At 43.1% G+C, this 27,820-nt stretch overlaps 1 protein-coding gene across 4 annotated transcripts in view; it reads left to right on the top strand.

Annotated features, from left to right (window-relative positions):
- The window catches only part of foxp4 (forkhead box P4), an 87,485-nt gene that overhangs the window by 24,959 nt on the left and 34,706 nt on the right, over positions 1-27,820 (top strand). For all 4 annotated transcript variants that reach the window (XM_026348520.1, XM_026348519.1, XM_026348521.1 and 1 more), the window contains exons 2-3: positions 7,922-8,101; positions 22,880-22,969. In XM_026348520.1, coding sequence (XP_026204305.1) covers positions 7,931-8,101; positions 22,880-22,969 — 261 coding nt within the window. In that variant the 5' untranslated portion in view covers positions 7,922-7,930. The remainder of the gene's footprint in view (positions 1-7,921; positions 8,102-22,879; positions 22,970-27,820) is intronic.

The raw sequence follows: 27,820 nt of genomic DNA, 5'->3' as shown, positions 1-27,820 counted from the left end.
AAGTCCTTAAACAGCAAATGAAAATAACAAGGCAGGAAATACAAGTGTTGCTCATCCAAATTTCATCAACTGACTAAAATATTGATGCATTTTAAAAATGAACAGTGCATAGTTTGTCTCTTCCTTTTCTCTTTCTGGTGATAGAACACTGTTATTAATGTCCTTGTCCAAGAGGCAGACATTTTTTTTGCTCTTTCCTCCTAAATTGAATGGAAGGCATCCCTTTTTCAAATGAATTACTCTATTAATTTATTTATACTGTGCCATAAATTATTCTATTAATATTAGCATGTTCCAAATTAGTATGACTTCTCTCAGTGCTCCTTCTACTTCTATTAATTAGCATGCTTGTCAGTATAACAAAGATTTTTCTTTCTCTGATAAATTATAAAGGAGACATTTTTCAATACAATGAGAACCGCCTGAGAAATTATTAATATTTTAGTTGTGGCCTATAAGACAAAAGTAAGGAGAAAAGATCAAGAAGAACAGAAAACTAACAGTTACATGGAATATATTACAGACTGTCATTGGTGTGCAACAGTGTTGATTTTTATTTTGCTTTTTTGAAAGGAAAAAAAAATGTTTGAGCGTGTATGTGTGTGTGCTCACCCATACTGAATGCTCAGGGATATCATCTTGTTTTAGTACTTTTGGATGGGATGTGAATTAATTACCTCTGTAACAGCTTGGACCAAGTTCAAAAGTACTAAAATTCAATTAATTTGAAAAGTGGACATGCTATCATTTTCTCCGCATGGCTCCTTTAAAGTCTGGCCTGTTTTTACTATGGACTTATTCAATTATATTTGATTAAACTCACTCTGATCCAATCTATTAATTAACTAGGAAATGCAAAGTGCCAACTTGAAAGCCGATGTATAAAATTATATCATGTCCACTTTGATATTTATTTATTTATATTTTTGCACCACTATTTTTTATAATCCATTGTAACCCTTTACCATTGTAACTCACTGTTGCCCATGTTGAGGTTGGTCTATTCACTTATTATAATATTCCCTATGTTCCTCGTACTGCAAATTTTGATCATAAATGAAATTATGTCTCACCTTAAGGAAACTATAACACATTGCCTCTGGGCAAAATATCCTTCTTTCTATTTATTTTCTATTTAACTTGGCCTTTTTCACGCAATAAAATATAAATTCTTCCAAATAATTAAAGTTAGGAAGTTTGTAATTTATTCAGTTAGAAGAAAATATCAGAAGTGGAGCACTTGTTAGTAATGTTTCATAATTAGGAATTAGCTGAGGATAGTCGACTTTTTCATATGATTAGTAGGACAGAGTGTTTACATGTTCCTCACAGGTCACATGCACCTGCAAATGCTTATCCACACACTATCAGACTTAAGGAGACTCAAAGACTGATTTGAGTGTGCACATTTTGGATTTATGAATGTTTATATTTTGGTACATGTTGGTACTGAGGGTCAGACAAATCAAATTCACCACTGGTCTGTTCTTTAAATCCCAAAATACAGACATTACTCTTTTTTTTAACTTTCATATTTACCGTCATATGTCTATTTCCCCACCATTTAATCTTTTGGTCAAAATGTCCTTCTTTTCTTTCTCTCTTCTCTGTCTCCTCACTCCCTCCTCATTCCCCCTCAAAGTGAAGGTCATTCTAATAAAGAGCTCTCGTAGGACAGAGCTGCTAATTGCTCCACAGCGCTCTGGCTGGTTTCAGATCCAAATAAAGGCACATTGCCTTTTTCCAAGCTCCTCTCTCTCCTGCCCTCCATTCCTCCACCTCCCCTCTTCACCTCTTTTCCACCATGTTAAATACAATCTGAGTATTAGCTGTCATAGACTGACCTCAGCCTCCATTACCTCTTAGGACAGAGGGAAGAGATGAAGGGAAAAGCAGGGATTTTTCATCCTCATGATCACAGGATGATTTCCAACTGGCACACGTGAACGCGCACACGCACGTGCAAGATTTACCTCTTTAGGAATGCACAACCCGTGATTTTGGGCTCAGATAAATGAGGTGTGCATGAAGTCCGCTCCTTCTACAAATATTTGTGTGTGCGGTGTGTGTGTGTGTATGTGTGTACATATCCTTGTGTCTGTCTTCAGTATTTTGAACTGACAGCAGTCTGCAAGCTGGTAAATCACTTACTGCACTCTAAAGGAAGGGTCGAGGTGAAGGCAGGAGTGTATGTTTGCCCCGGTCATACACACATACGGAGCGATCTCATCGGTGCGGAATGTGCTGTGTGTTTACCTATGGCTCCAGAACCCACCTGACCAAGGGAGGCTAATCTTTATGGGCTCTGTAAACAGGGACTTTGTCTTCAGAGAACTGCAGGCGGGCGAGCAGACACACAATTCACACACACACACACGTGAATGCAGACGTACCCGTGCGTTGACTGTACAGGATGTTGCACACTGTAGAGTCAGTGCACCGAAAGCACAGATGCTGCACACGCACATATAAACAACTCTGTGAACATGACCTGCAGACGTATAGAAGAACTCCCCATGTTCATATAACAGGGGATTTGCTTATCGTCTGCACTCGGAGCTCCTCTCCTCTTCATCTTCGGCTTCTTCATCAACCAGCTGCTTAGCACACTGGAGGATCAGTCTATAGGTCTGTAACGCTGGCTTTCCTCTCTGGGTTGATGATGCTCTTTGAAGCCAGCCAGCCAGTAGTAGATATTGGCCCACGTATGACTGACTGTCTGCTGGATAATGGAGTTCACCTGTTAGCACTGGAGTAGGGCCAGGGCAGCCGCAGACATCTAGCATTAGCCCTTTGCTGTTAGCCAACCTGTTAGCGCTGGCTGGCAGCCAGAGTAGCCTGGAGCAGCGCTGTTCGCTGTTAGCTTCAGATCTACCTGCTCGCCCCTGATCTGCTATGTTTCTACCAGCGTGCTGCTACGACCAGCTGCTGGGGAAACAACCAACCCAACTTGGACGGAGAAATATGTCACTTCTTCAACTTTTCCTCTGACCTCATTTTCTTTTATTGAATCTAATACGCGTCAGCTCAGAAATGCCACGCAGATATCCCTCCTGTCCCTCGTCCTTGTCTGCCTTCTGTTATTCTTCTCGAGTCCAGCCGTTGCAGTAGACAACTTAAATGTGTATTATACAGTGTCTCAATCAGCCAAGTAAAAAACTGAAAGAGAAAAAACTCTAACCTACTTTTGCCAAAGCTGAATTGCTGTGATGCAACTCTGGACTTTCTTTTAAAAAAAAAAAAAAAAGCATCAATTCATTTAACTGCATATGAGATGATGCTGTTCTCAGGCTCAACCTGTCTTTACATGCACGACGTTGCTTCATTAGTCACATAGTTCCATATACAGTATGTTTGCATGGGAAGATAAAATGAAGGCGACTTGTATAGGCGCTGGAAATTCTGCCTGTGGCGGAAAATCTGCCCTGAAACTATGATTATCCAAGAACAACTTGTCTCTGCAGTGTCTTCACTTGAACCTAAATAATACAACTAATGTTTACTTTCTTTCTTTTTTATTTCTTTATCCCTTGGTACACAGTTTTTTAACCGTATTAACCGCATTTTGCTCAGTGTTTCTCTCACATGCGAACTATAGAACTGATTAATAGACCAAAGAGCCCAGACCTGATAGTTGGGTTTGTTCTGGGGTTTGAGGCTAAAGCAGATTCCCTCTGGGCCTGTGTTACAGTTTATTTAGCGGAGGAGTCTTTGCCAGCTCACAGGGTGTGAGAATATGGGTGTGTAAGTGTTTACTAAAGTATGATCTGTCTGTGTGTATGTCAGCGTATATGTCCCTGCCAGAGCATAGAATAAAAGAGCTGAGACTCTTTTTGATGCTTGAATGACAAATCCTGGGGCTGATGCCCTGACTGTAAATAGGACGTTTTGTGGACACAATGACAGCAACTGGGTTTTTTTTTTTAATTTTATTTCTTTTTGTTTCCTCGTTCGTGACTGTCAATTATAATGAAATAAAGCACATTTGGGTGTAACTGCTAAACCAAATATTTTATCAATTCACAAAACCGCTCACTGTCAACAGAGGCTCCTCCAAATTCTGTTTCCTGATTACAAAACAGGTTAGAGCTCCAACTCCTCAGATTTCTGTCTCAGGAAGGGTGTCTCTCTTGCTCACAAATATTGATTGAACTATCAAAGATTATAGAAATAACCTGTGTGGATTCTATTTCAGGGTGAAAACTTTAATGTTTTCCAGGGTTGCACCTTCTACTAGTTGCCAGGTATAACCGGAGGGAGAAAGACATCACGCAGGGAGTACGAACAAGACAGATAATTCAAGAATCAGATGAAAGTAGATGACGGAGTGTAGATACTGATACACACAGTTTTTTCCCCTTACCCCCCTCCCCCTTTCTCCCTTCTCCCCTCACTCTCCATCCCGCCCTTATTCCCTTAGTTCTTCGCCTAATAAGCAGCGTTCCTGCGAGCTGATGCAAGGCGGAGGAAACAGAACAGGCGTTCTGGGACTGCTGGAAATATTCCCACATGAGACATAACATGATAAAGACTTATTATCTCACTAAGCTGCTGTAAACACAGATGCACGCATAAATACACACTGTACACAACTCCTGTTCTCTGTCTCTCTCTCTTTCACACACACACACACACACACACAGATAAACACACACATTCACAGAAAATGAAACTGGTCCGGCTTTACAGTTCTGATGAGCAGTGACCAGGAGGAATCTGACAGAGCCAATCCCTCCAACAAAGCCTGAGAGTCAGTCATGGTGAGCCAGCTCACTGGGCATTTGGCTCAGCTTGTTTGAACTCCACACACTCAGAGCAGTGGGAAGGAACAGAGGGAGAGTTGACTTCTGATTATTATTAGTACTAAATTTTTCGGGAACATCTGCTCGAGCTACATGTTGGAACAGGACTCGTTGCAGCACCTCTACACTCATCAATCACACCAGACACACACATAAACACATGCACCTAGCGTTTGCTGTGAGCTAATCCAATACAGTACAAAGTATGTGTCAGCCTCTTAGACAAACACACACACACACACACACACACATACGCCAAAGTCATCAGAAACATGTTGAGTCCCATTTTCTTTCTTCTGTTCTCCATCCCAATTAAAAGGCAAAGGAGGCCTTTTATTTTGCTCTCCTCCAAACACATTCTTTATCTCTCTGATCTGCGCTCCTCCCTTTCTCGCTCAGTCACCTCAGGGTAATGGGAATGTCTCTCCCCACGTACTCTCAGGTCAGGGGTTCAGTTGGAGGGGGTCTGAGCATGCAGAGAGAGATTGAGAGAGGGAGAAAGAGACACATAGAAAGAGTGAGCAGCGGGTTGAGGCAGGCCTCTGCACGGGCAGCTTGTCGTCGCTGCCAGAAACACTTAAATTTAAAGCAGTGTGTGTGTGTGTGTATCATATCCCTAATCAGAGACTTCAGGGTAGATTTATGCCCCTGCCTTTTTCCCGACCTCCATTACACCAGCTTATATACACCCATTACAGGATATGACAAAGTACACAGCCTTTAAAGGAGCATACCACACTGCCTGTGTGTGAATGAGAGGGCATGCATTTTTATACACTCCCCACTTTCCCATTAGGTCCTTGTCCACCTGCAAGCTCTGTCTCTCTGTCTTTATCTTCAGTTCCCTTATTGCTAATAAGGTCAATGAGGAAGAGTTAGAAGCAGATGGGTGTACAGTACATTACAGCACAGCATAATATAATGTGGGCTAGATAGCAGGCCGGTGATTCATGCTTAGTGAGACGTGTGATGATATGAGGAGTTTCTACTGCAGTGCAAAGTCAGTGGACTGTGCAGCAGGATCTGTTGATCACTCAGCACTATGCCTTGCTTCATAATCTTACCTCAGGGAGCAGTTTGATGTAGCAGGGGTCTGGACGAAAGCGGAAGAAGATGGAATGAGAGGCACTGAGGAAGAGAGACCGTGTTGGGAGGAGGAGTGAGGTTAGAGATTAAGTGGCTAGTTTTAAATGTCACAATAACGCTCTACTTCTCAGTCTTAACTTCACAGGCAGATAGGTGCCAGAAGGGAGACGGAGGAGAGTCAATGGGGAGGAAAAATACTGCAGTGTGATTTGTGGTTTTTTCGAATGGCGGTGCTTGTAAGGGAGAAGTCTTGAACTGGTGATATCAGCACTGTACTTTTAAAGGTTTAATTCACTGAAATAAATAGCTCATTTGACAAAGATTAAATGTGATTGCCCAGTTAATTATATATTTGAATAACCTCTCAACCATGTTGGCTTAAAAGTTGAGGGGACAGTTAATTTTTGTTCTTGAAAAAACATTTGACAAGGACAGTTTTGTTTGTTTGTTTGTTTGTTGCATGATGTCCACCGACTGAAGACGTTATGTTGTATTTATACTTACTCTGTGGCATCAACTTCTCCAGATAGTTTGTTTAATGCGCTCTGGCCTGACCTCTATCCCATAGTATCTGATACTATTCCACATTCAATAAGTGAACAAACTGTGCTGCACAAATACTTAAAAAACTCTGCTGCATAGTGTTTTTTTTTTTTATAAGCCATAGACTGCACTGTTTTTAGTATAACTGGGACATTTGTATTTGTGAAAAGACAAAGTGTTGTTGATTGATCACGTAATTGTTTTCAATACAAAGAATAGCACAAACAAAATTCTCAATGCGTTGCGGCAGCAGCAGAAAATTTATTAGCAGGTATCCTAAAACCTTGGAAAATAAAACAGCTCTATAAACACGACAGGGCATCAATGGGCAACATTATTTTCATCATTTGGTTTAACTTGCACGTGCTAACACACACACACACACACACACACACACACACACACACACACCTGCTCAGGTCCCTGTCCTCTGCAAACATCTGGCAGTATGCCTTTAACAAAGCCACCAGTGATCAAACTCACTTTCACTCATACACACACACACATACACACGAAAGTTCACCTGCTGTTGCCTCAGAGGAGAAGAAAAGTTAGATTCTCTCATGAAATGCCTTTTATTGTTTCCCCAGAAGGCATGGGTTGTATGCCTCTGAAAAACACACGCATACACACAGGCGGGTAGAATGCCTCGATGGCGTTTTGTGTACCCACTCCGGGTTGCTGAAATAAAAGCAGTAGAACTTTCCCCTTTAAAGCTATGTGCTTGTGTGCGTTAATTTCTAAAACTGGATGAGGCAGAAAGACGAGATTGAGCTTGTCATTAGGAGTTCACAGCCTGCGTGCTTGTATGAAGCTTTGTTTTGTTGTGCATTAGCCGCGTTGTGTGTTCTGCGCGCGTATGTGTGTCTCTGTGTCTCCTCTCTCCCACGCTCGAGCTCCTAACGATGGCAAATGTGCCTGTGTGTTTGCGAGGCGTTGTTTCTCAAAAACAACAACACATCCAGGAACGGCTCGTTTTGTCGGGTTTTGTGGAAGGAACACGCTCTAATTAGAGAGGCCCTATGAAGGTGCATCAAAGAGATGCTTCTCAAAGACCAACCTGCACTGCACACACATGCCACCTCTGATTATTGGAGAAGAGTGTGTGAGTGTGTGTGTGTGTGTGTGTGTTATTTAACTGTATAGCAGAGTATTAACAGCGTTGTCACTTTAGATTTATCGCACATCTTATCCTAATCCATGCACATGCTGTAAGACCCACATTTACACGCAGACAATAAAAGCATCTGCTTCAGGTGTTGCTTTGTGGCCACTTGGGCATGTTTATGCGCAGGTGGCTCGTGACTAAAAAGTCCTTTTCATGAAGTACACATGCACGCAAGCATGCACAATTCACTTCTCTATCTCAGCGTGTGTTTACTTTAGTCTTCTGTCTTTGTTTGTTCACTCACATGGGAGCAGGCTTTCTACTCAAACTGCCCAGGTCACTTTTATTCAACCTGTGTTGTCTTGCCCCCCTCTTCTCATAGGTGCCAGTGATGATGGTGGAATCAGCTTCGGAGACCATTCGAACAACGCCGTCCAACCAGAACGGAGTCAGCAGCCTCAGTAGCCAGTCAGACGGTGGGGGAGGTAGAGAGGGTGGGTCTAATGGAGACACCAACGGAGAGATCAGCCCAGTCGACTTACTGCACCTGCAACAGCAACAGGTGTGTTTGAGTGTGTATGTGTGGGCATGTCACGCATACATTTTGACATGCATTTGCATATGGACCTGTGTATGTGTGTTTGTCATATTTGTTTTGTAACACCTCCAAATTGTGCAACTCGTGCATACAGTACGAACAGGTTCGCTGTCTAGAACAGCGTGTACACACCAGGTTGTTACATAATGTACAGATGTGACAACAAGTAGCTGGCCAGAGTCTTTCATCTGAGAATGGAGAGAAGCCCTGACAGGTCGGTTCATTGGTGCTTTCATTAGCCACAATTCACGTGCCAACTAATTTTACCATAATAATTAATACACATTAGGTATTGTAAGATGTACCTGCCATTTTTTCCTATCGTGGGTGTCATATAAACATATAAGACATTTAATAGTTTGAAAACAATGTGCAAAGACATGCACCGTAGAAGAATCAGATGCTCGAGAAGTGTGAGTGGTCACAATTGTGGTCTTTTTGTTTTATTTTTTTCCGCTCATCCGTGAAGTAGTGTTTATGTGTGTTTGACACGTCAGCATGTAATGTCTCCAGTAATGCCATTTATCTTGCCTCCTGTGCGTCAATCCTCCCCTGGCTACACACACGCATGCACAAACACACACGCACACACACACGCTCGCTCACTGGCCACTGTGTCAGATGGAATTTCCAAACTTCCCGGAAGATCTTGGATGAAATTCTGCATTTTTATTTCTCATTCTCCCCAAAATCCACAAAGCTCTTTTCTGATTGCTCTCATAAGGACCTGGGCTTTCGCACATAACACATAAACACACACAGATCATTTTAAAAATATTTTTCTTCATCTAGAGGGCTCACATTTGTCAATAACCTCCAGAAATGTCCGCCCAGTGTTGTCATCTAATGATGGAAACTTGCTGATTCACGGTTTCATTCACTGATGTGGCATTTTCTGCAGTTGAAGATTAGAGAACAATTGAAAATTGTCCTATTTATATACTCGTTATATGAGCATATAGGGAGTATTTGCAACTTAGGCATATGTATATGTATCTATACACTGTCTCCTCCATTTATTGGGCAGAACCAGCTGACTTCCTAGTGGAGGAAACCCTGGGTTAAAAAAGAAAAAAATCAGGGTTTCCTCCCTGCAGCTAAAATTATTCCGACTAATTATAATGATAGAGCCTTAGGTGAATGAAGAACACTCGAGACCCTTCACTCCTGTCTTGGTCTCCCTCCTCCTTCCCCTGACTGCACCGTCACCCTGCTTCCTCAGCAACCTTCAGCCGAGGACACACACACACACTAAGCCACGCACAAATGCACACACATAAACACCAAACCTGTAGCTCATACAAAGCAGGTCTTTATTCTCTCGGACATGTCTCTGCTCTCTATGTTTTTGCACCTGTGTGTGTGTGCGCACACTGGTATTTCCTCTGTTGAGCGGGTTACCAACCACAAACATACCTCCCTCTCTCTTTCCATCTTTTTCTCTTCCTCTATTTCACTGTACTTCTTTTTCCTTCTATCCACTGTAGACCATGAAAGACAAACACAACCTTTCCTCCAGATCCCAACCCTGCTTCACAAAAAATGTTACATCCACACATATAGCGGTAAAGCAGCAGTCATTTATTACTGTGTGAAACCGAAATTGCACAGACTGATCCACAGGTGTGTCCTTCCTTTACTATAAATATTTTTCTTCAGCTTTTTGCAAGTTTACGGCTAATTTATTGTGTTTTTCAGTGTTATCTCACATTCCATTTTTAAATTAAGTGTAAAGTTAAAAGTGTTTTTTCAGCCTTTCTTTTTTTACACAACTCTATATAGCACCTACAAATCATCAGCATCATGGTACCTTCCCTTTAATGTTGTACATGAATATATGTGTGTGTCTGAGTGTGTGTCCCTGTCAACTTCGCTCAGCATTACCAGCCTTTGGTTGCCCCCCCCCCCCCCCCCCCTCTCTCCTTCAGCCACCCTCAGCCTCAGATATCACAACCAGAGGATTTTTTTTCTCATTGATCTCTTTTGCCTCACTTTCTTTCGTAAAAATCGAATATGTTTATTTATTTTAAATGTATCTTCCCTTTTTTGCGTACGACTGGTGCAGAATGCTGCAGCAAGACTCTTAACTGGTACCAGAAAGAGAGACATATTACACCTGTATTGCCATCCCCTGCACTGGCTTCCTGTCAAAAGAAAAACTGAGTTCAAACTTCTCTTATTTGATTTTAAGGCCCTACATGGATTGTCTCTGCATCATATCTTTGCTGGTTTCCCTGACATATAAGGACCTGCCTGAAAGTCTCAGATATACCTCCTCCTCCCCCTCTTTCTTCCTCCTCTTGCTTCTTTCTCCTCCACGCTTGAGTCTCTCACCTGAAGTTGTACTGCAGACTAGTGTTGGTGCTTAAACACCATGCCAGTGCGCACTGGAGCAGAAAAGACACACACACACACAGTCACAGAACTCCTGACAGCACGATGTTGTCAGAACACAAAGCCTTTTCCTTGGGCCCCCTGGGAACCTGAGAGAAATCACAGCCATCTCCAGCCATCAAACTACTCCACTGGCCTTTCTCTGTCTTCCATCTCTTTCACAGTGCCTTTGTCTCTGTCTTTTTGTCTTGTTTGTATTTTTAGATAGATGGATAGATGCATAGATAGATACTCTAGATGGGTAAATTCATGTCCAGGGTTCAAAGAAAGAAATAAAGGAGGTCATTGGTAGATGCTAGAGGACCAGCAGTTATAATGGGGAATAGGGTGAGCAGAGAAGAGGAATTAGGACATATAGCCAGAGTAAATGGAGGTAAAAGGAGGGGCAAAGAGGCAGAACATTGGTGGGGGTGGGGGGGGGGGGGGCACTGGTGGGTTAGAGAGGAGAAATAGAGGGATGAGGGAGGGGTGTAATGCTGAAACGTGTCAGAAAAGGGCGCCTGGGCCTCCCTGTGGAATGTGGCCTGTCTGCCTCCCCAGAAAGTACAGAGCAGGAGAGAGGGAAGAGAGAGGGAAGAAAGGGAAGAGGGGGTGAAGACCAGTCCTGCCCCATCATTGAGTGGATAGAGGAGGAGGAGGGGGGGGCAGAGAAAACAAAGACCAGAGTTATTGGGCGAGAGGAAGGAGAGGTGGAAAAGCGAGAGTGCAGTGGAGAGTGTACTGCACTTTGTTGAGGTGCTGGGCACGGGTGTAGACGTGAAATGAGGCATAGTAGCGGAGAAATATAAGCAGGATAAAACCCACCAAGTGTGTGTGTGTGTGTGTGTGTAGCTGGGTGTAGAGTGCTCTGACGAGAACCAGGTGTCTTCAATTCTTGCCTTTCATTTATGCCTCTCATTCCCCTTTTCTACAGCCCTCACTTAAATCGCTGTCACTCTCACCCTTTCTACCTATTCTCACCCTTTTCTGTCTCCTCCTTTTCCCCTGCCATCAATTAATAGCCTCCGGTGTTTCCAGCAGTTACAGTAGTAGTAGCTTGTGATGACTAGAAGAGAAGACAGGAAAGTAGTAGGAAGAAGAAGGAGAAAGAGTTGGTGACAAAAAGGTGCCGTTTCCTCTTAGGAGTGCCACTCATCGGTCAGCTAACAGAGCCGGAGAGAGTTTTTTCTCTTTCCTCTCTTTCTCTCTTGCCCCTTAACTCACTCTTACGTGCAAATAGAAAGTGAGAGGCAGATTTTAGTGGTGGTCTCCCTTCCCCAAGGCTTTAAAAAGGAACATTGGTTGAGAAAAAGGCAGTTTTAGAAATTGGTTTGGAGCTTCGATCCCCATTCCCATTTGTCATGTTCTATTTTTTCCTCAGTGCTTCCCTCTTTTTGCTCTCTCATGCACACACACACACATATACTGACAATCTTTCTCTCCCTCTTTTATTTACACACACAGGCAGTTACACACATGCACCGAGCTGATGTGAGTTAATGAAGGGTGTAATTAAGGAGCCATAGTGATGACTGGAGATCAGGGGGAACCGATACAGATCTCAGATATACACAAACACTGATGAAAGATAGCTGTTTTGTGTGTATGCACACATGCAAGAGTGTGCATTCGGATGTGATGCCCGGAGTGCTTTGCAGACAGATGTATGAGACTGGTGCGTGTGTGTTAACAGATGATGAGAGATCATCAGCAGATAACGTATAGCTTTCCTTTAGATTGGCTAGACTCAGTAATTGTGGCCTGTATAGATGGAGGTGGGGAGGTTTAGAGATGTATGTCGTTCTTTGGCTGTTAGGCCTTTGCTAAATTATGGGAGGTGAATGTTGGTCACTGGGACAGTTATATCCTGTTTGACCTCCAGCTCACCACCAGAGTTCACTTTCAGGTCAGTAGTGCAGAGGAGACGAAGGTGAAGGGGTGGCAAAGGACAAAGAGGAAGAGGTCAGAAAAAAAAACACATTTTCTGGATTAGTTAGTGCAGTGGTATCCCATGTTGCTCTTCATATTTCATTACATTATGGTTGCATTTTGCACATTTGCATGACAGATTGTCTCCCATGTGTGACTGTGCGTGTCACTTTCCTGTCTGTATGCACAACCTGTGTGTCTGCGTGCATGTGTCCGTCTGTCGTGTGCGGGCTAGTAAATCAGGCCCAGGCCTCTCTCTGAGTGCTGTCACCTCCTAAAAGCTTTCCCTCAGTCTGGGGCCAGGCCTTGCTCTTTATGTTTGAGGTCAGCGTAGTTCGCAGGTCACCAGAGGTCACGCTGCCACAGAGGAGAGGCAAGCTGGGTTGCCTAGCATCACAGAACACCCACTGCCGTCAGTGCACAGATACAAAGAGACCTATAGAACATCAACTTCCTCTAGAAGTCTTACAAGTACCAGCAGTTCCCTTTATCTCGCTTCTTTGACTTTTGCTTTCCCTTTCTCTCGCCCTCTCAGTCTTTCTCTATATTGATCAATTTACGTATTGATCATTGAAGATTTCTATTTACACTTAGGCATTGATCCATTTTTTACACTTCCTTTTCAGACCTTTTTAGATCACTCCCTTCCCCTATTGAAATTCTGTACTCCAGATGTGTAAACACACACACACACACACACACAATGCCACAAACACACCTGCGCATACAAATCTCTTGGCAAATGACTGCGTTTCACGTAACTCCCCTTCCTCATATTTGTCATTTGAGACTTTTTTTCACACATTGAGATTTAATTCTAAAATGCTGAGATGATGCATTTATGAGCACTCATAAAATATGTTTTATTGCTTTTTTCCAGCTAGGCCATTGTGTGTTTCATAATCCACCGAATACAAGTTTTTCAGCAGATTTTTGTTCTTACGGTGGAAGTTGTTTTTTAGTTCCTTTCCATTTGTATTTGGTTATGCTCTGAAGCTCTATGACCTCCATATACACTTTCATTCTCTAAATACAATGTAATGTAATTGAGTCACAACCCTGAGTTCACACATTTATGAGTCATAGCTAATAGGTGATATTCATATTAACTTAACTAAAAATGTCAAATCTACTTAATGATAACATTTATTGTCACATTTAAGTTGCTCCACATGAAAAATGTTAAGCCACTACATGTACTGTGGATACAGAGTAGATAGAAGTAGACATGGTCACGGCTGGTTGACTCAACCAGCCAAGAGGCTCCGAGACAAGAATAGACAGATACCACCAGAAGAAGAAGGATGTATACATGTCTGTTGTGGAGACGGAGTCATACACATGCATTCCCAGGCACCTGAAGGGGTTAGGTTGGGTTTGGTTGCCATGGGAGTGTTTGGAAGCACTTACCCTGTGTAGACATGGCTGTGCTGTCAGGTAAATGACACTCATGTACACACACACTCTTTCACATGAGCTGGGATGGACACTCATCTCAGAGAAGTTTCTGAGGTTAATAAAGTCAGTTTTGTTGACTCTCTTTTTTAGAAGTATTGCACTTTTTAGGAGGTCAAAGGTCAGTGAGCAAAGCGGCATGACCTCGTAACTATAACTGGTCAGTGACACTGTGATGTGACATGGTGGTCACTGCCTACTTCTTTCTTTATCCAAAAACAATAGTTGTGATTGGTTTTAATTGACGCCTGCACTGTTTTAGAGTTTATGAACTTCACAGCACTCAAACACCCACACCAGCGACCCACCCAGATCACACAAAATCCTTGCATCCAAGTCCTTGTGTCCTCTCTTTTCTAAATGTCCTTTATTCCCTGATTCTGGACATACAGACAGAGATGGACATCAATGGTGCAATGAGGAAAAGTGGAGAGTAAAGACAAAATGTGCAATGCTTACAAGGCTGCTAGGCAAGTAGTTACCCTGGAAACAGTCGAGAGCCCAAGATGCACACAATGAATACGCACATATACACACCACACACACAATGGTTGCAGAGGCCTAAAGTGTAGCTAATTAGCTAGTCTGCGCTGGTCCTTTGTGTGAGCCATTTTAAAGGAGAGATTAGAGTCAACAGGGAGGAGACGAGGAATGTAGCTCTTCTCTCTCCCTTTCTCTCGTTTGCTGTCTTGTTGAGCTCTGGGACACTGCTTGATGGCCCCTTTTCTACCTGACACAGTCAATTTGTTGTCTTGTTAGTGAACTTTTCTATAATTCAGAACACAAATTCTTTTGTATTGTGAAATTTGATTTAGGATAAGAATAAGGTGAGGAAGCCCAACATAATGAGGACTAATGCAAAATGTCTGCATTGTGCTGACTTTTAGTCAAAAAAGCTCATGAAAGCTCAAACTCTGTAAAATTAAAATGCCATAAATACTGCTCTAAAATTATTATTTTTGAAATGTTGTTGAAGGGCAACTTCAGCTTGATTCCTGTGGTTGTAGTTTGGGGAATTCATGTACTTGAATGGCATAAAACTTCCATCTGCCTCCCTCATATTAAAATACTCTCCTAGTTGATGAAAGTTTTACAGTTCAGTCGACCTGACTTTTTAAAGATACTTTATTTTAGGGAAGGGAGAGTAATATTTAAAAATATTAATCTGCACATACTGGCTTAATTAAAACCAAGGAGTAAGTAGCAGCCAGGGACGACATTTGTCATAGTAACAAAGTTCAAATCAACAAAATCTTGTCAAAACGTTTTGAAGTAATAGGAAAATTAGAAAGATTTACTCCACTTAATTGGAAAAATGTTACAGTTTACATCTGGTTGTATTGATCCTCGCACTAAATCACATAGTCTAGCATGTCCATGCACACGCACACACACACACACACACACACACTTCCCCATTTGCCTTTTTTGAAACACACCCCACCCCTGTTTCTCATTTGGGGAAGTTAAAGATTTTGTGCTTGTTTAAAAGTTTAACTTCTTGTACAACAGCCAGCCTTTGTTGTGCCCTGCTCGCTTCCGGTGTTTGTGCATATGTGTGTGTGTGTCTGTGTGTGTGTGTGTGTGGTAAGGGTGGGTGTGAGGGTGTGTCCATCTCCATCTCCACAGCCACAACCAGGTGTAAAAACCCTCTGAACTGAAAACATGAAAGAGTTTTATTTCCATCGAAGCGGGCAGGCAGGCTAATACTTTTACAGGCCACTGGCTAGAAACGTGTTTTTCTGTTTAACCAATAGGCGTCTCTGTGTGTGTACTTCTGTCTTTGTGTGTATGTGTTTGTGTATGCATGTGCGCATGGCAGACAGTCTCTGTTTGTGTATGTATGTCTTTTCCCTCTGTCTCTTGAGCTGAGCCTTGGCAGTGTTTTGCATGTGTTATTAGTTAAATTTTTTATTTTTTTTTTCTGGTTATTAATAATAACAGTTAAACAGTTTCCATATGTGAGGTCTGGTTGCCAGGCTAGTGCTATCCTCAGCATGGACTGGCCTTGCACAGTCTCCTCTATCTGGACTTGCTCTTTTGAGGCAGTCAAGCAGCTTAAACCCTTCAGGTCACTCAGCTAAGACCTAACAGCTAAGTGGCCTTGTCTTCCCAGGAGCATGACCAAACTACTTAACTGTCCTACCTTATACGAGATCAGGGCTAAATATTACAAGGTACACTCTGTGTGTCTGTATGTGTGTGTGTGTGTGTGTGTCTGCGTGTGTGTTTTCCGCTGTGGGCTGGGTCTGTCTGGAGTGAGACCTTCCTCTCCTGCCAAACGAGCTGTGTTGAAAACCGCAGGGAAATGGCATATGTGTATATAATGTATGACGTGTATTTTTGTGTGTGTAGAAGGAAACTGCTGTAGAGCTATTTGCCATCAATTAGCCGCCTGGACTGAGATGAGGCCTACAGTACAGAGGGAGCTGCTTTTAAATTCTCTGGAAGGGAGTTCGTCTCACTTTCTGTCTGTGCTCACCTCATCATTATCTTCACTTGTCTATCTCTCGATGCCCTTTTCCCTTCACTTAACAGAGAAAAGCTGACTGCGTTTCCTTAGAATGATCTTTTTTTTCTGTACGCGTTAAAGATGTGTGTGTATGATGATGAATTGTGTCATGATATGGAGCAGTCTTCTTTTTACAGCTGCGCTATACCCCTCGGAACCAATAGAAACATTAGACGAGTGTAGGGACGTCGTGGAAGGAGAGCAGTTTTCTCGTTTCACAAAACAGTTTTGAACTCAAGAGAACCATCTGGAAAACGGTAAAGTCCCCGGAGTTTAGAACAGGTCCCTTTTGTGAAAAATAGTATGTGAAAAAAATCTAAAATCGGCCAGGGTTTTCAAACATTACAGCATATTTTCAAGTTCTTTTGGAGTTTGTGAGTTTTTATTGCGTTGGCTCTTGAATGCGGTCTTTCCTCTCTTTAATGGTCAGTTTGGGCCCAGAGAAGCTTGCTTCAGCCGTTTTAAAACCTCAGTCTCAAATGGTGCCCTTATATTGCGGAAACATTACATTAAATAGCTGAGCAGGATTGCGTCTGGTTCGAGTTTCTGAAGGTGTCCTCGATAGTTCCAGCTCGACTGCAGCCTAAACAGATTAAGATATTCATTATAACTTAAGCTCGGTTCTATAAGACAGCCGGTTATGGCAACGGGTTGGAAGTCCTTGTTGCTATAAGCGAAAACAAATGGCAGGAAAGCTGCTGAAGGGAGTCCGGAAATACCTGATTAATACCAGAAGAAAAGGCGCACCTGAGGAAGAGTCAGAGGAAAAGGGGCAAACTCTTGGCAGAGCGTAGGTTATTAGTAAGCCACCGTGAAATTGAGCAGCTTTAGCAGAGTTTGGTTCAGGCTGCCCCTTGCCCCTATATATTTAGCCCCTGGAAACATACATGCCACTGCCCATTTATTGCAAAATAGAAATAGCAGAACTTCCCCTTTTACTTTGAACTGAGATACTATTTTTGCTCAAAACATTATTTTCCCTAAAGTCTGGGGTAAAATAACATCAGTGTAATCAACTGCTGTTAATGTTTGGTTGGAACAAAAATGTCCAGTATGTTCTCCTCATTGTTAAAATCTATCATAACTGTGCCTTAAGCATTTCTGTGCTCAAACCTAACAGCAGCTTCACCTTTTAGCTACCTATCGCAGCACCACAGCTGCTGTCGCTGTAGTTGGTCTTCGTCTAAAGGCGAGGGTCCCCTCATAAAGCCAACAGCTGCATTCAGAAGCCTTGCTTTTGTATTGGTAGGCCCAGACAATCTATTTTAGGCTTCTGGCCAGCCCATATCTGCTCTCCGAGTTGACTGTGGCGAATAAGGGTATGGGTAACAGATTTCCAGAGAGGGGAGGGGGGACGGGCACAAGAAAGACTTGGAGAAATGCCAACCAAACTTTTGTGAATTATACATTATATAGAGTCAGAGTGAGGGTAAGGGACAGATCTGGTAATTTAAATGGAGAGAAGGAGAATACAAGTGATCTGGGAAAGCAATCTGGTTTTTGTGGTGACTGACAGTGATGCATTTGATACGTGAGATTCCGCTGTGGCTGTAACCAAGCTTTCACTCACAGATGCCCCAAAGTCATGTAGCAGTCCCACTGACTGATACCTCCTCAGTAATCTGACTTTGTGTACAGTGTGCGTGGGTGTAAATTCTTGGCCAGACTCTGAAGGCAGGTGAGCTGGTACAGTACTGTGTATCATCGTCCTTTAAACAAATTTACATGCTTTGTAGATTATGTTACATCTGTTCAGTCTTGTTTCATCTTCTTCTCTGATCATGATTCCCTGTGAGTATTGAGAGAAAAGGAAGGAATCAAAGATAAGAGAGATTTAGAGGCAGAAAAAAAATAGTAGAGACCAAACCCAAAGGACGGAGTAAATTAAGTAGGAGGTGTGTGTGTATGGGGGGGGGTTGTTGGAGTTTCAGAGTGTTTTTTTGGTGCCAAAGTGAGAAAGCGCACTGCACGTAGATACAAGGGATCACCAGGGTGACCCAGGAGGATGGCAGCATTGATGCAGCTTTAGCTTGGCTTTCAGCTTCAATGACAGCATTTCAGTTAGGAGATAGAGAGAAAGAGGGAAGTATGTGTGGAAAAAAAAGATCCACTGCTCCTTTCTCAACCCAGTCTCTCCCACTGATCCAAAATCAGAGAGCGTGTAGACCTGTAGAGAAGCAGCTGGGTGTGACGAGCTGTTTCTTTTTTTTTTCTATGTCTTCACCCTCTATCTACCTACCTGTCTCTACATCTATTGCTTTCGCCTGGGGAAGAAAAAAGGGGGGATAGAGGAATAGAGGAGCGGTGCGTTGCAGGCCTCTCCTTCCAGGCTGTTGAGCAAGTAAGGTGGACATTGGATATTTGCTTGGCACTGGAGAGGTCTGTTGAATTCAAAGCTGCTGAAACATCTGAATCACTTGCTCGGTCTTGCCTAGTTTAACTCTCTCATGGACAGATGAAAGAATGAGCCTCACTTGCGCTCCTTTCTTTTCTCGTCCACTCTTATTCTCAGTGTAAGAGCAGAGAAATCTAATACCACCTGCCTCCCCCTTGCCCTCCCTCCTTCCCTCCCTCCTTCTCCCTCAAGGACAGCCCACTGTCTGCCCCAGGGGCTGTTTATCTATGGGGGGGTATGAGGAGGAGAGGGTAGAAGGGGAACGGGTTTGTTTCGTTTCGGCCGTCAACAATGGACCTCAGTCAGCGCTGACGGATTACTCCAACATATGGTACCCACCTGTCTCCCTCTCTCGCTCTTGTCTCTCTCTCTTCCTCCTCCCCTTCCTTCACTATGTCTCTCTGTTTAGATTTCTTTGCTTATTCCTGCATTCTCGCTCCCTGTCTCACCCAAACACACTGGGCAGATTAGAGACCAGATTCATCACACACACAGACCTGTTTGCTTTAGCAACCTGAGCCAAGCACAGGCGCACAGACACACACACACACACAAACACACACACACACACACACACACACACACACACACACACACACTATTATTTTAGGAGGAGGAGGAGTTGTTACATTTTAGGTGTGCACACACACTCAAATACATACTGCAAGATCATCATAAACACAGTAAATTAAATTTCTACCCATTCTGCTAATGGATTCTCTAACTGCACCACAAACGCTCCTCTCTTTTCAAATAAAAGTCGTTTTCCACTGTTTTTTTTTTTTTTTGTCCTGTTAAGGAGAGAAACTAGCTTTTACCGTGTATGTGTGTGTGTGAGTGTGTGCGCTTTTGTTTGCATGCGTGTGTGTGACCCTGCTGAATTAAAAAATGCACTGTTATTAAAGGCAGCGTCAAAGGCGATGATTTACACAGGGAAGCGATGACAAGTCAGAAGAACTCACACACTGAAGTAACACACACACACACATTATGCTCTCAGGCCTCCAAGCTGAGCAGTGACCTCCTCACCCCTCCTTCCCCTTCCTCCTCCCTCTCTCACTCTAATAAAACCTGTCTGACACCACTGATGTGTGTATATGTGTGTGTGTATGTTTGTGTGTGTGTGTGTGTGTGAGCTCTGCGGCAGCACAAAGACTCTGTTGTTGGGCCCCCCTCTTAGGCCTCCTTCATATTTTCTTTAAAGGTGCAGTGCGCCCCCAAGAATGCCACAGGGGTTGTGTGGAGTTGGGGTTGGGGGAGTCTAGGAGGTGCTAGTGTATGTAGGTGAGTGGGTGAGGGGGGGGCTCATGCTTCACAATGCTACAGCTCACCCAGGTCAAAGAGAGAGAATGGCAATGAGTGAGTGTGAAGAGGAGAAATAAAAGAAGGGTCAAAGAAGAGGAGTTCTCCTAGATATGAGAGAGTTTGTGGTGGCTTTCATGTGTCTGTACTAAACCTGGGGTCCTCTCTCTGTTTTGAAAAGTGATTTATACTTTCAATAAAACAGTGGGATGATGATGAAAAACATTACAAGACATTAAGAGCCAACTTTACCAGAATAGCCTGTAGACAATGTAATATCGGTTTACTAATATAAAGCTAATTAGACGCAAATAGAACAGATTCTCCTCCTAATGAACTACAGCAAGTTTACAAGTGATGGATGAAGGAGGGCGGTGGAATAGAAAACATTTAAGCTGAGGGTTTCATTGTTCTTACCAATGCAGCTAATGAAGGTGTTTTACTTTTATAATCTTCTATGGTTTAGTATTCGCCGTAACTTGTGGCTGCAGGAGCACATTTCACGTAACAACACCAAACTGTTTTTTCCCGTGGTTATGTTATAAAATCACACTTTAAAAAGTGGCTACTTTTAAATAAACTCCGACTAAATCGACAATGAAGGCTTTGTTTCGATATCTATCTTTGTTTGTTGTTTTGCATTTCTTGTTTCCCCTCACATGCACCGTATCCATGAATACAAGCACTAGAGAGGAGACAGGCATCACCTCTGCTTGGTTGTAGCGTTTATGAAAGCCATAAATGGCTCTTTAATATAGTGGTAATCAGGGTGGTAATTTGGGTGGAATTGTCCCTTATTGTTGCCAGACATGCCTCCCCAGCTCCTGCCAACACACACGCATATGCACACACAGACAGACGCATACACTCACTCTTGGGCAGACAGGGTGTTCAAGGAGTAATTCGCACCACATGCCAACAAACTGGGCGGTTGTGTTTTTTTTTTTGTGTGTGTGTTTCTATGTGTGTGTGTGTGTTTGAATGTCTGTGCCTTTTTTAATGCTGAGGTCAAACCAGTAAATGGGAGGGGGTTCCCAAGATTTTAGTTAAAGTGTTAAAATACATGCGTGTCTGTGTGTGTGTGTGTGTGTGTGTGTGTGTCTGTGTGTGTTTGTCCACAGCCTCGTTCGCGTGTGTGTTTTTTAATTGCGGTCTCAGCAAAAGTAGCAAGTGTGCTCAGTACAGATGGTTTTCATCACTCTGACTACACAGGGAACTTCTCTAGCTTTCTGTCTCTCTCTAATCTCTCCTTTCTGTTATTGTAATTAAACATTACTTAATGTGCCCAAGCTTCTAATTTGGCAATTCATTAAATATGTAACAGTATACAGTATAAGTGTGTGCAGTAGTGTTTCACAGCTTTATAATTGTCTGCAGTTATGAAATGGTGCGCAACTACAGAAAGTAACTGAAATCTGGTAATGCGTGGTTGAGTAAGAGCTTCCATGGTAAAGAACATCCCTCATTCGAGCCGTTAATTTGTGGTGTCCACACACACACACACACACACACACACACACACACACACACACACACACACACACACACACACACACACATAGACTTTCATAAATCAATATTTACTGAGGAACCTTTCCCATTTGAGTCAGAGGAAGCAAATGTGCATCCTGCTGTCTCCCCTCTAACCCTCCGTCATGAGGCTTGTGTGTGTGTGTGTGTGTGTGTATGTGTGTGTGTGTATGTGTGTGAGTGTACACTTACAGTAAGTGCGAGGTGGCTCGTGTTATGAGACGGGTGTTTTCTTGTTTTGTTTTCTGAACTGTTCAGACATTCCAACTAAAATGCCTTTTCCTCAGGGACTGATTTGTCATGTTGATAGAAAAACCTGAGACTTTAACTCTGCAACAAGCAAAGAAAAGAGAACAAACAAAAGACCTTTATACAGTTTTTAAAGCATTTAAGGGTCAAGAGGAGGGTAGCGGGAGATAAAGGGAGATATGAGGAGAGAGTGAGAGAGACAGCGTTGGAAGGATGAATCAGCAACACTCAAGGGCAGAGTGAAGGAATGAAGACAGTGAGCCAGAGAGCGATGGTGTCACTGGTTTGAATAGACAGCACTGGAGGGTAGAAAGGAGAGAATGGCGAGAGGAGGGGTAATAAAGAGGTGGGTGGTGGTTAGTCACAGCTCTTTAGGGCACATCGGGGCAAACAGTTCCTTACATCACTCTGGAACACACGGGCATATGAAGATATGCTGACACACTTCTGCCTCAGATGATGTGGAAAACCCACTTTTCACCTTCCTCTGAAAAAGAAAAGGAGGAAGAGGAGGAGAAAATTGGTGTAGAATAGAGAGTGAGACAGGGGGGAGGGCAGGGAAACTAAGAACGGAAAAAGGAGATGGCCATTAAAGGTTTTGAATGGGTTTGGAGGAACCCAGTCATTTAAATACACACACAAATGCAGAAGCGCACTCATGAACGTACTGCATGTGTGCCAGACGCATGCCTTCGGTTGAGGAAATCAGACCTGGCAGCTTGGCAAAAAGGAAAGGGTACAGAGAGTGGCCAATATGAGAGAGTGCTTTTATTTTTGTCTTATCTAAATTGAAAGTTTAATTGAATAGCTGTGTGGTGTTTGAAACACTGGACCGAACTGTACACAGAAGCACTTAAAACAATTACCAGCAAAGTATGACTTTGAGAGATGTGCTACTTTTATAAGCGCGTGTGTGTTGTTTTAATGCTGAAAATATTTCAATGTATGACTGTGTGCGCATGATTAACATCTGATCATCTCTTTTTCCCTCTCGTAGGCGCTCCAGGCAGCCAGACAGTTTCTCCTCCAGCAGGCCTCTGGACTCAACTCCCCTGGCAGCAATGAGGTCAAACAGAGCCCTGTGCAGGTCAGAACACACACACACACACACACACACACACAGACACAATCACAGATGCACAACCCAAGTGGTGCTTTGTCAGAATCTGTATGTTATTAAGCCCCTGGCTTCTGCAGCTTTGCTTTCACCAACCTGCCACGTCAACTACGCTGTGTGATAAAGGCGCATGCTTTTCACTCCCTTTCTCTCTCTCTCTCTGTCTGTGTTTCTCTTTTCGTTTTTTTTTTTTTTTTTTTTGCATGTGTGTGTGAATGAGGTCTTTGTAGCGATTGGGTCGTGAGCTGTTTTCAGACTTGAATTCCTCAGTAGGAAGAGTGAGTGAGGTTAGCTGGAGTGCAGGATCCCCTTTGAAAGCCACTTGAGGAGGACACAGACAGCACACACACATATTCTTCTTCTTCATATATGTTGATAAATATCACACATGACATTACTCGAGGCAGTTATTTACAATTATGTGATGTGCAGAATGCATGCACATGAGCGATTTGTGGCAGTGTCTCATATCAATGAAGTGGGGCCATGGGTCCACTTGAGCAGCAAGCAGTCTGGCTATTGCACTGCTCTTCTCATTAATGTGCCATATGATAAACAGACAGCTGGACTGCCACAGTATGGGAAATGAAAGAGGTGGAAAAGAGAGAAATACGGATGTGAGCCAGAAGCAAGCATAAGGTCAGATTTCATTTGTGGTGTCTGAAGCCAGTAAGGTACCTGTGGGAAGAACTGGCAGCCTTTCACATCAAAACTGTGTTTGGACATGTAGATAAAAGACAGTTGTTTGTAATTTGGTTTTAGAGTGATATGCTGCACACAAAAAAACTAAATCCATGCCTCGTGGAGGATTTTTCATTTGAACTTATGTATATGTGGTGTTTTCCAGGAAAACCCCTCTGGAGCACAGAACCTCCAGCAAGTGGGATTTGTTTGAAATAAACACAGAATGAGCTGGATATTTAGCATGAACAGCACTGACACAAGACACACGGAAAATCTAGCACATGCGAAAGCCTCAGGAACAACCCAAAGCTCAAAAGGAAAGATTTCCTAGTGTCAGTCGAACAGGCAGTAATTGCCAGGTGACCTCTGGGAAGAGCAAAAATGCCACAGAATTAATCACAGCTTATTACAGAACATGTCAAAATATTAAATACAATTATAAGAAGAGGATCTTGAGGATTACACTTTAACTAAATCTGATTTGGAATCAAAATCACTTTATGTACTTTGGTTAGACGCTGACAGTTGTGGAAATGCACGTCCGAGACGACTCTGATTTGTTCCACAGGCTGGTAGAAAAAGTTAGTTAACATGGTGTAAATCTGTTGCTTAGTAGTGACAGATAATAGGATCAAACACAGGTTGAATGCACATTCAGTTAACCTGCCTCAAATGTGCATCTCTTATATAAATGTAGTATTACCTTCCACTGCCTCCCCTCTCTGTCTCTCAAACACACACTCACACACACACACACGCGCGCACGCATGTGCACTGTTCCTTTGGTCTCTCCATCTCTGTCTTGTTTGTCTTGTTTGTTGGTGCCTGGCCTGGGTAGCCTTGTTGTATTCTCCAGGGCATCCACGCTACATCTCTGTTGTCTGAGCTGTCAGCTCACATGGCCCCACACACCCTACCAGCATACACACAAATTTACATTTGTCTGTGTGTGTGTGTCTGTTTTCACTTGGATCCTCACAGTCAGAAACACAAGCATTTACACAAAAGTCTTTTCTCTGTGCGTGTGTGGAGCAGAAGCACCGAAATTGTTTGGTAGACTGCACAACAAACGTGACTACTAAGGCAACACATCAAATCTCTTAATTACTATAAATCCAGTTTTATGATAATATTTAAATCACAGCAACTGCACTCGGCTGCTGTGATTGAAGCAATCATCCGTCGGCCACATGGAGGGTGAGTGAGCAGTGGGGCGAGTGAAGCCAGACATTTAATCTGGTCATTTCCAAAGGTGGCAGTAAGCGACTGTACAGTGACACAGTGACTCACACCACGCACAAAATGGCCGTCTTCAGGTTGATACCTGCTGGGCTGCTCTCACACATGCAAATGAGGCTCAGCCAATAATGAGATCTTTAGGAGCTTGATAATTAGATTTTTCTCTTCTCTCTGAGGGAGAACGACAGAGACAGACAGGGAGAGCGGGAGGACTTCTTTTCGTGTCTTGACTTCTCTGGAGAAGCCTTGGCCTATGCTGACAATCCCCCCCCTCCCCACCTCTCCCTACACTCTCCCCACCTCTTCCCCATCATATTTCTCTTCTTTTTTATTCATAATAGAGGGGAGGATCTGAGCGGATAGAAAAAGAAACTCTGAGATTATATCTGCTTTTTGATTGGTTGCTCTGAGAAGGTTTTTGTGTTTGGCTGCCTGTGTGAGATGGTATCAATCCATTGTGTGCGTGTGTGTGTGTTTCTGTGTATGTCACACTGTCATGTGTCACATTCAGGAGAAAGTTAACATTAGCTCAACATAAGTCTCTAGACAGTCACTTGCAGGAAAAAAAAAATTGATTGTGGGAAACAAAATTGCTGTTACAGTTGCTGAAAAGCACAATAATCAGTATTTTCAAGTGGTTATTTAGGAGTCAGATGATTCATCCGATGAAAGAGGCGTTTTAATTCGACAGAAACAAATGTATAATTTTACGCAGAAAAAGACACTTAATAATGTTTGTACATAATAATAATTCAGTCTGGAAATTGGAGAAAATTGATATTTTGAAAGGCTAAAGTAACCTAAATGATGTTTTATGGTTTCTGGTACTCTGTCTTTCTCTCTCTTTAACTAATACATTAAATTCATTTTTTATTTCACTGAGAATAACAAAAACATTACGCTACTGTATATTCATATTCAACAACTACTGTCATTGTACTCTTAAGCAAGGCATGCAGAAACCAGGACACCTATGGGTGTGAATTAGTAAAAAAAACATGCCATTCATGAATACATAAAGACAGCCTTACCTTCTGCGGTGTGATCATTTCACACCTACAACTACAGCATGGTGCATGTTTTGTAGTAGGTATTGGCCATACGCTAGTCACCTTAATTGGTTGTGGCACAAGTACAACTGAGAGAATTGGTGGGCAAACAGTTGGCAGACAAAGTGGCAACTGGCGGATTACCCAGCATGATACATAGCACGCCTCTGTGACCCACCACACGTTCTCTACAATGGGCACACTTGGCACACGCTCATACACTGGGTGGGCACGAGCAGACGCATATACACCTACTTGGCAGACGCACGCCTGGCACACTTAACACGCTGCCACTTGGCATGCACACATAAAGATTAATACACGTGCTTGGCTGTGGCCCATACGTATGTAATTGAATAGCGCGGTGTCCTGTTTTCATGTATTATTGAGGAGCTCGTTTAATTAGTAAAAAAATGAAAAGACTCATTAGAGATATGTTAATTAGCTTGGCTCTCTGCTCTCTGGAGAGGGCTGGCACCAGCACAGTGGGATGGAGGAAGAGAGGGAGTCACTCTGGAAAGACGAGAGGTGTAAACTGAGTCGTGTCAGCCTTTAAGCAGAGATTTGATTTCAAGACTAGTTTTAATCAATATTACAGCTGTAATTCGCCACTTTTCTGTTTGCTGCTAAACAGTTTTCTGCCTCACCCAGCTGCCTTATTGGAACCACTATAGATTGTGAGAAAAGCTACAAAACATAAAGATACGGAGGCAGGGTTCAAAGTCTTTTAACTAATCAACAAAAGTATGTGGAAAGATGAGTGTTTAGCCCCCCAGAGTCTGCGCTAGTGAAGCGGCTCCTTCTCTTGCTCTCTTTTATTTCCTTTCAAAGTGTTTTTCCCAAAGCACTCCTTTTGTCCACTCAATGAAAGTGCTTAGTTGGCAGTTTCTCTTATTTGATGTGGAGGGAATTGGGGCTGTGTGCACGCATATGTGTGTAGGTTTGTGTATTGTGTGTGTTGGGGTGGGGAGGTGGGGGTTGAACTGTATGTGGTCCTGACATTTTGTGAAGGGTGTAGGGAAGAAGGTTGTGCAGCCAGTGGAATGGGTCTGGCTCTGGGCAGAGGGGTGGACAGACAGAAGGGAAGGATGGAGAGGAGACGTTTGGGTCTGGCCACTGAAGTGTGAAACTCTTATTTTGTGATTTGAAACATGAGTGAAATCAGTAATGAAATATGGTCGATAACGGCCTCTCACACTTCCCAATGAAGTGCCCCGAGTGTGTATGTGTGTGCGCGCGTGTGTTTCTGGAAGTGTGTTGTCATTTTTATTCTGAAGCACTGGGGCGTTAGATAGAGGGAGGCAGAGGATGGGGTTAGAGGAAGGGAGGGACTGGGAGGAGAAGGGGAAAGAGGAGGAGGATTTTCCACTTGAACTTGCTGGTCTTTCACTGTCCTCTCTGAAGTTTTTTTTCCTTTTTTATTGGTCTGGCTTCTGTCATGGAGTGCTCAGTATTGTATGTGCAGCACGTATGTGCATCCACATACAGTGCATATTGTGTGTGTGTGTGTGTGTGTGTGTGTGTGTGTGTGTGTGTACATGTGTAACAGCGCAGCAGTACACTGGTAAGACCTCAGCTCACTGCTCTCAGAAGTCTGCATTCCTCTGCAGGCTCAGGTCCATCTACTGCCCTCACATCAATTAGTTCATCCATCCTACAACCTCCATTTCACTCGTGGCTGCCACATACCTGTGATGTGAGGGTAATTACGAAAAGACATTACTGAGCAAAAAGGTTTGAGGTGGCAAGATGCCCTGAACATCTCCAGCCCCACCTGGCTTCGCTCATCAGTCCCTCCCAGAGTAATGTGGCCCCCAGCCCCAGTGAAGATTAGCTGGAGGAGGGGTAC

This window comes from Anabas testudineus, chromosome 5, assembly GCF_900324465.2.
Source record: "Anabas testudineus chromosome 5, fAnaTes1.2, whole genome shotgun sequence".
Classification (NCBI taxonomy): domain Eukaryota; kingdom Metazoa; phylum Chordata; class Actinopteri; order Anabantiformes; family Anabantidae; genus Anabas; species Anabas testudineus.
Note: the sequence above shows the minus strand (reverse complement) of the source record. Positions and strands in the feature narration are given on the sequence as shown.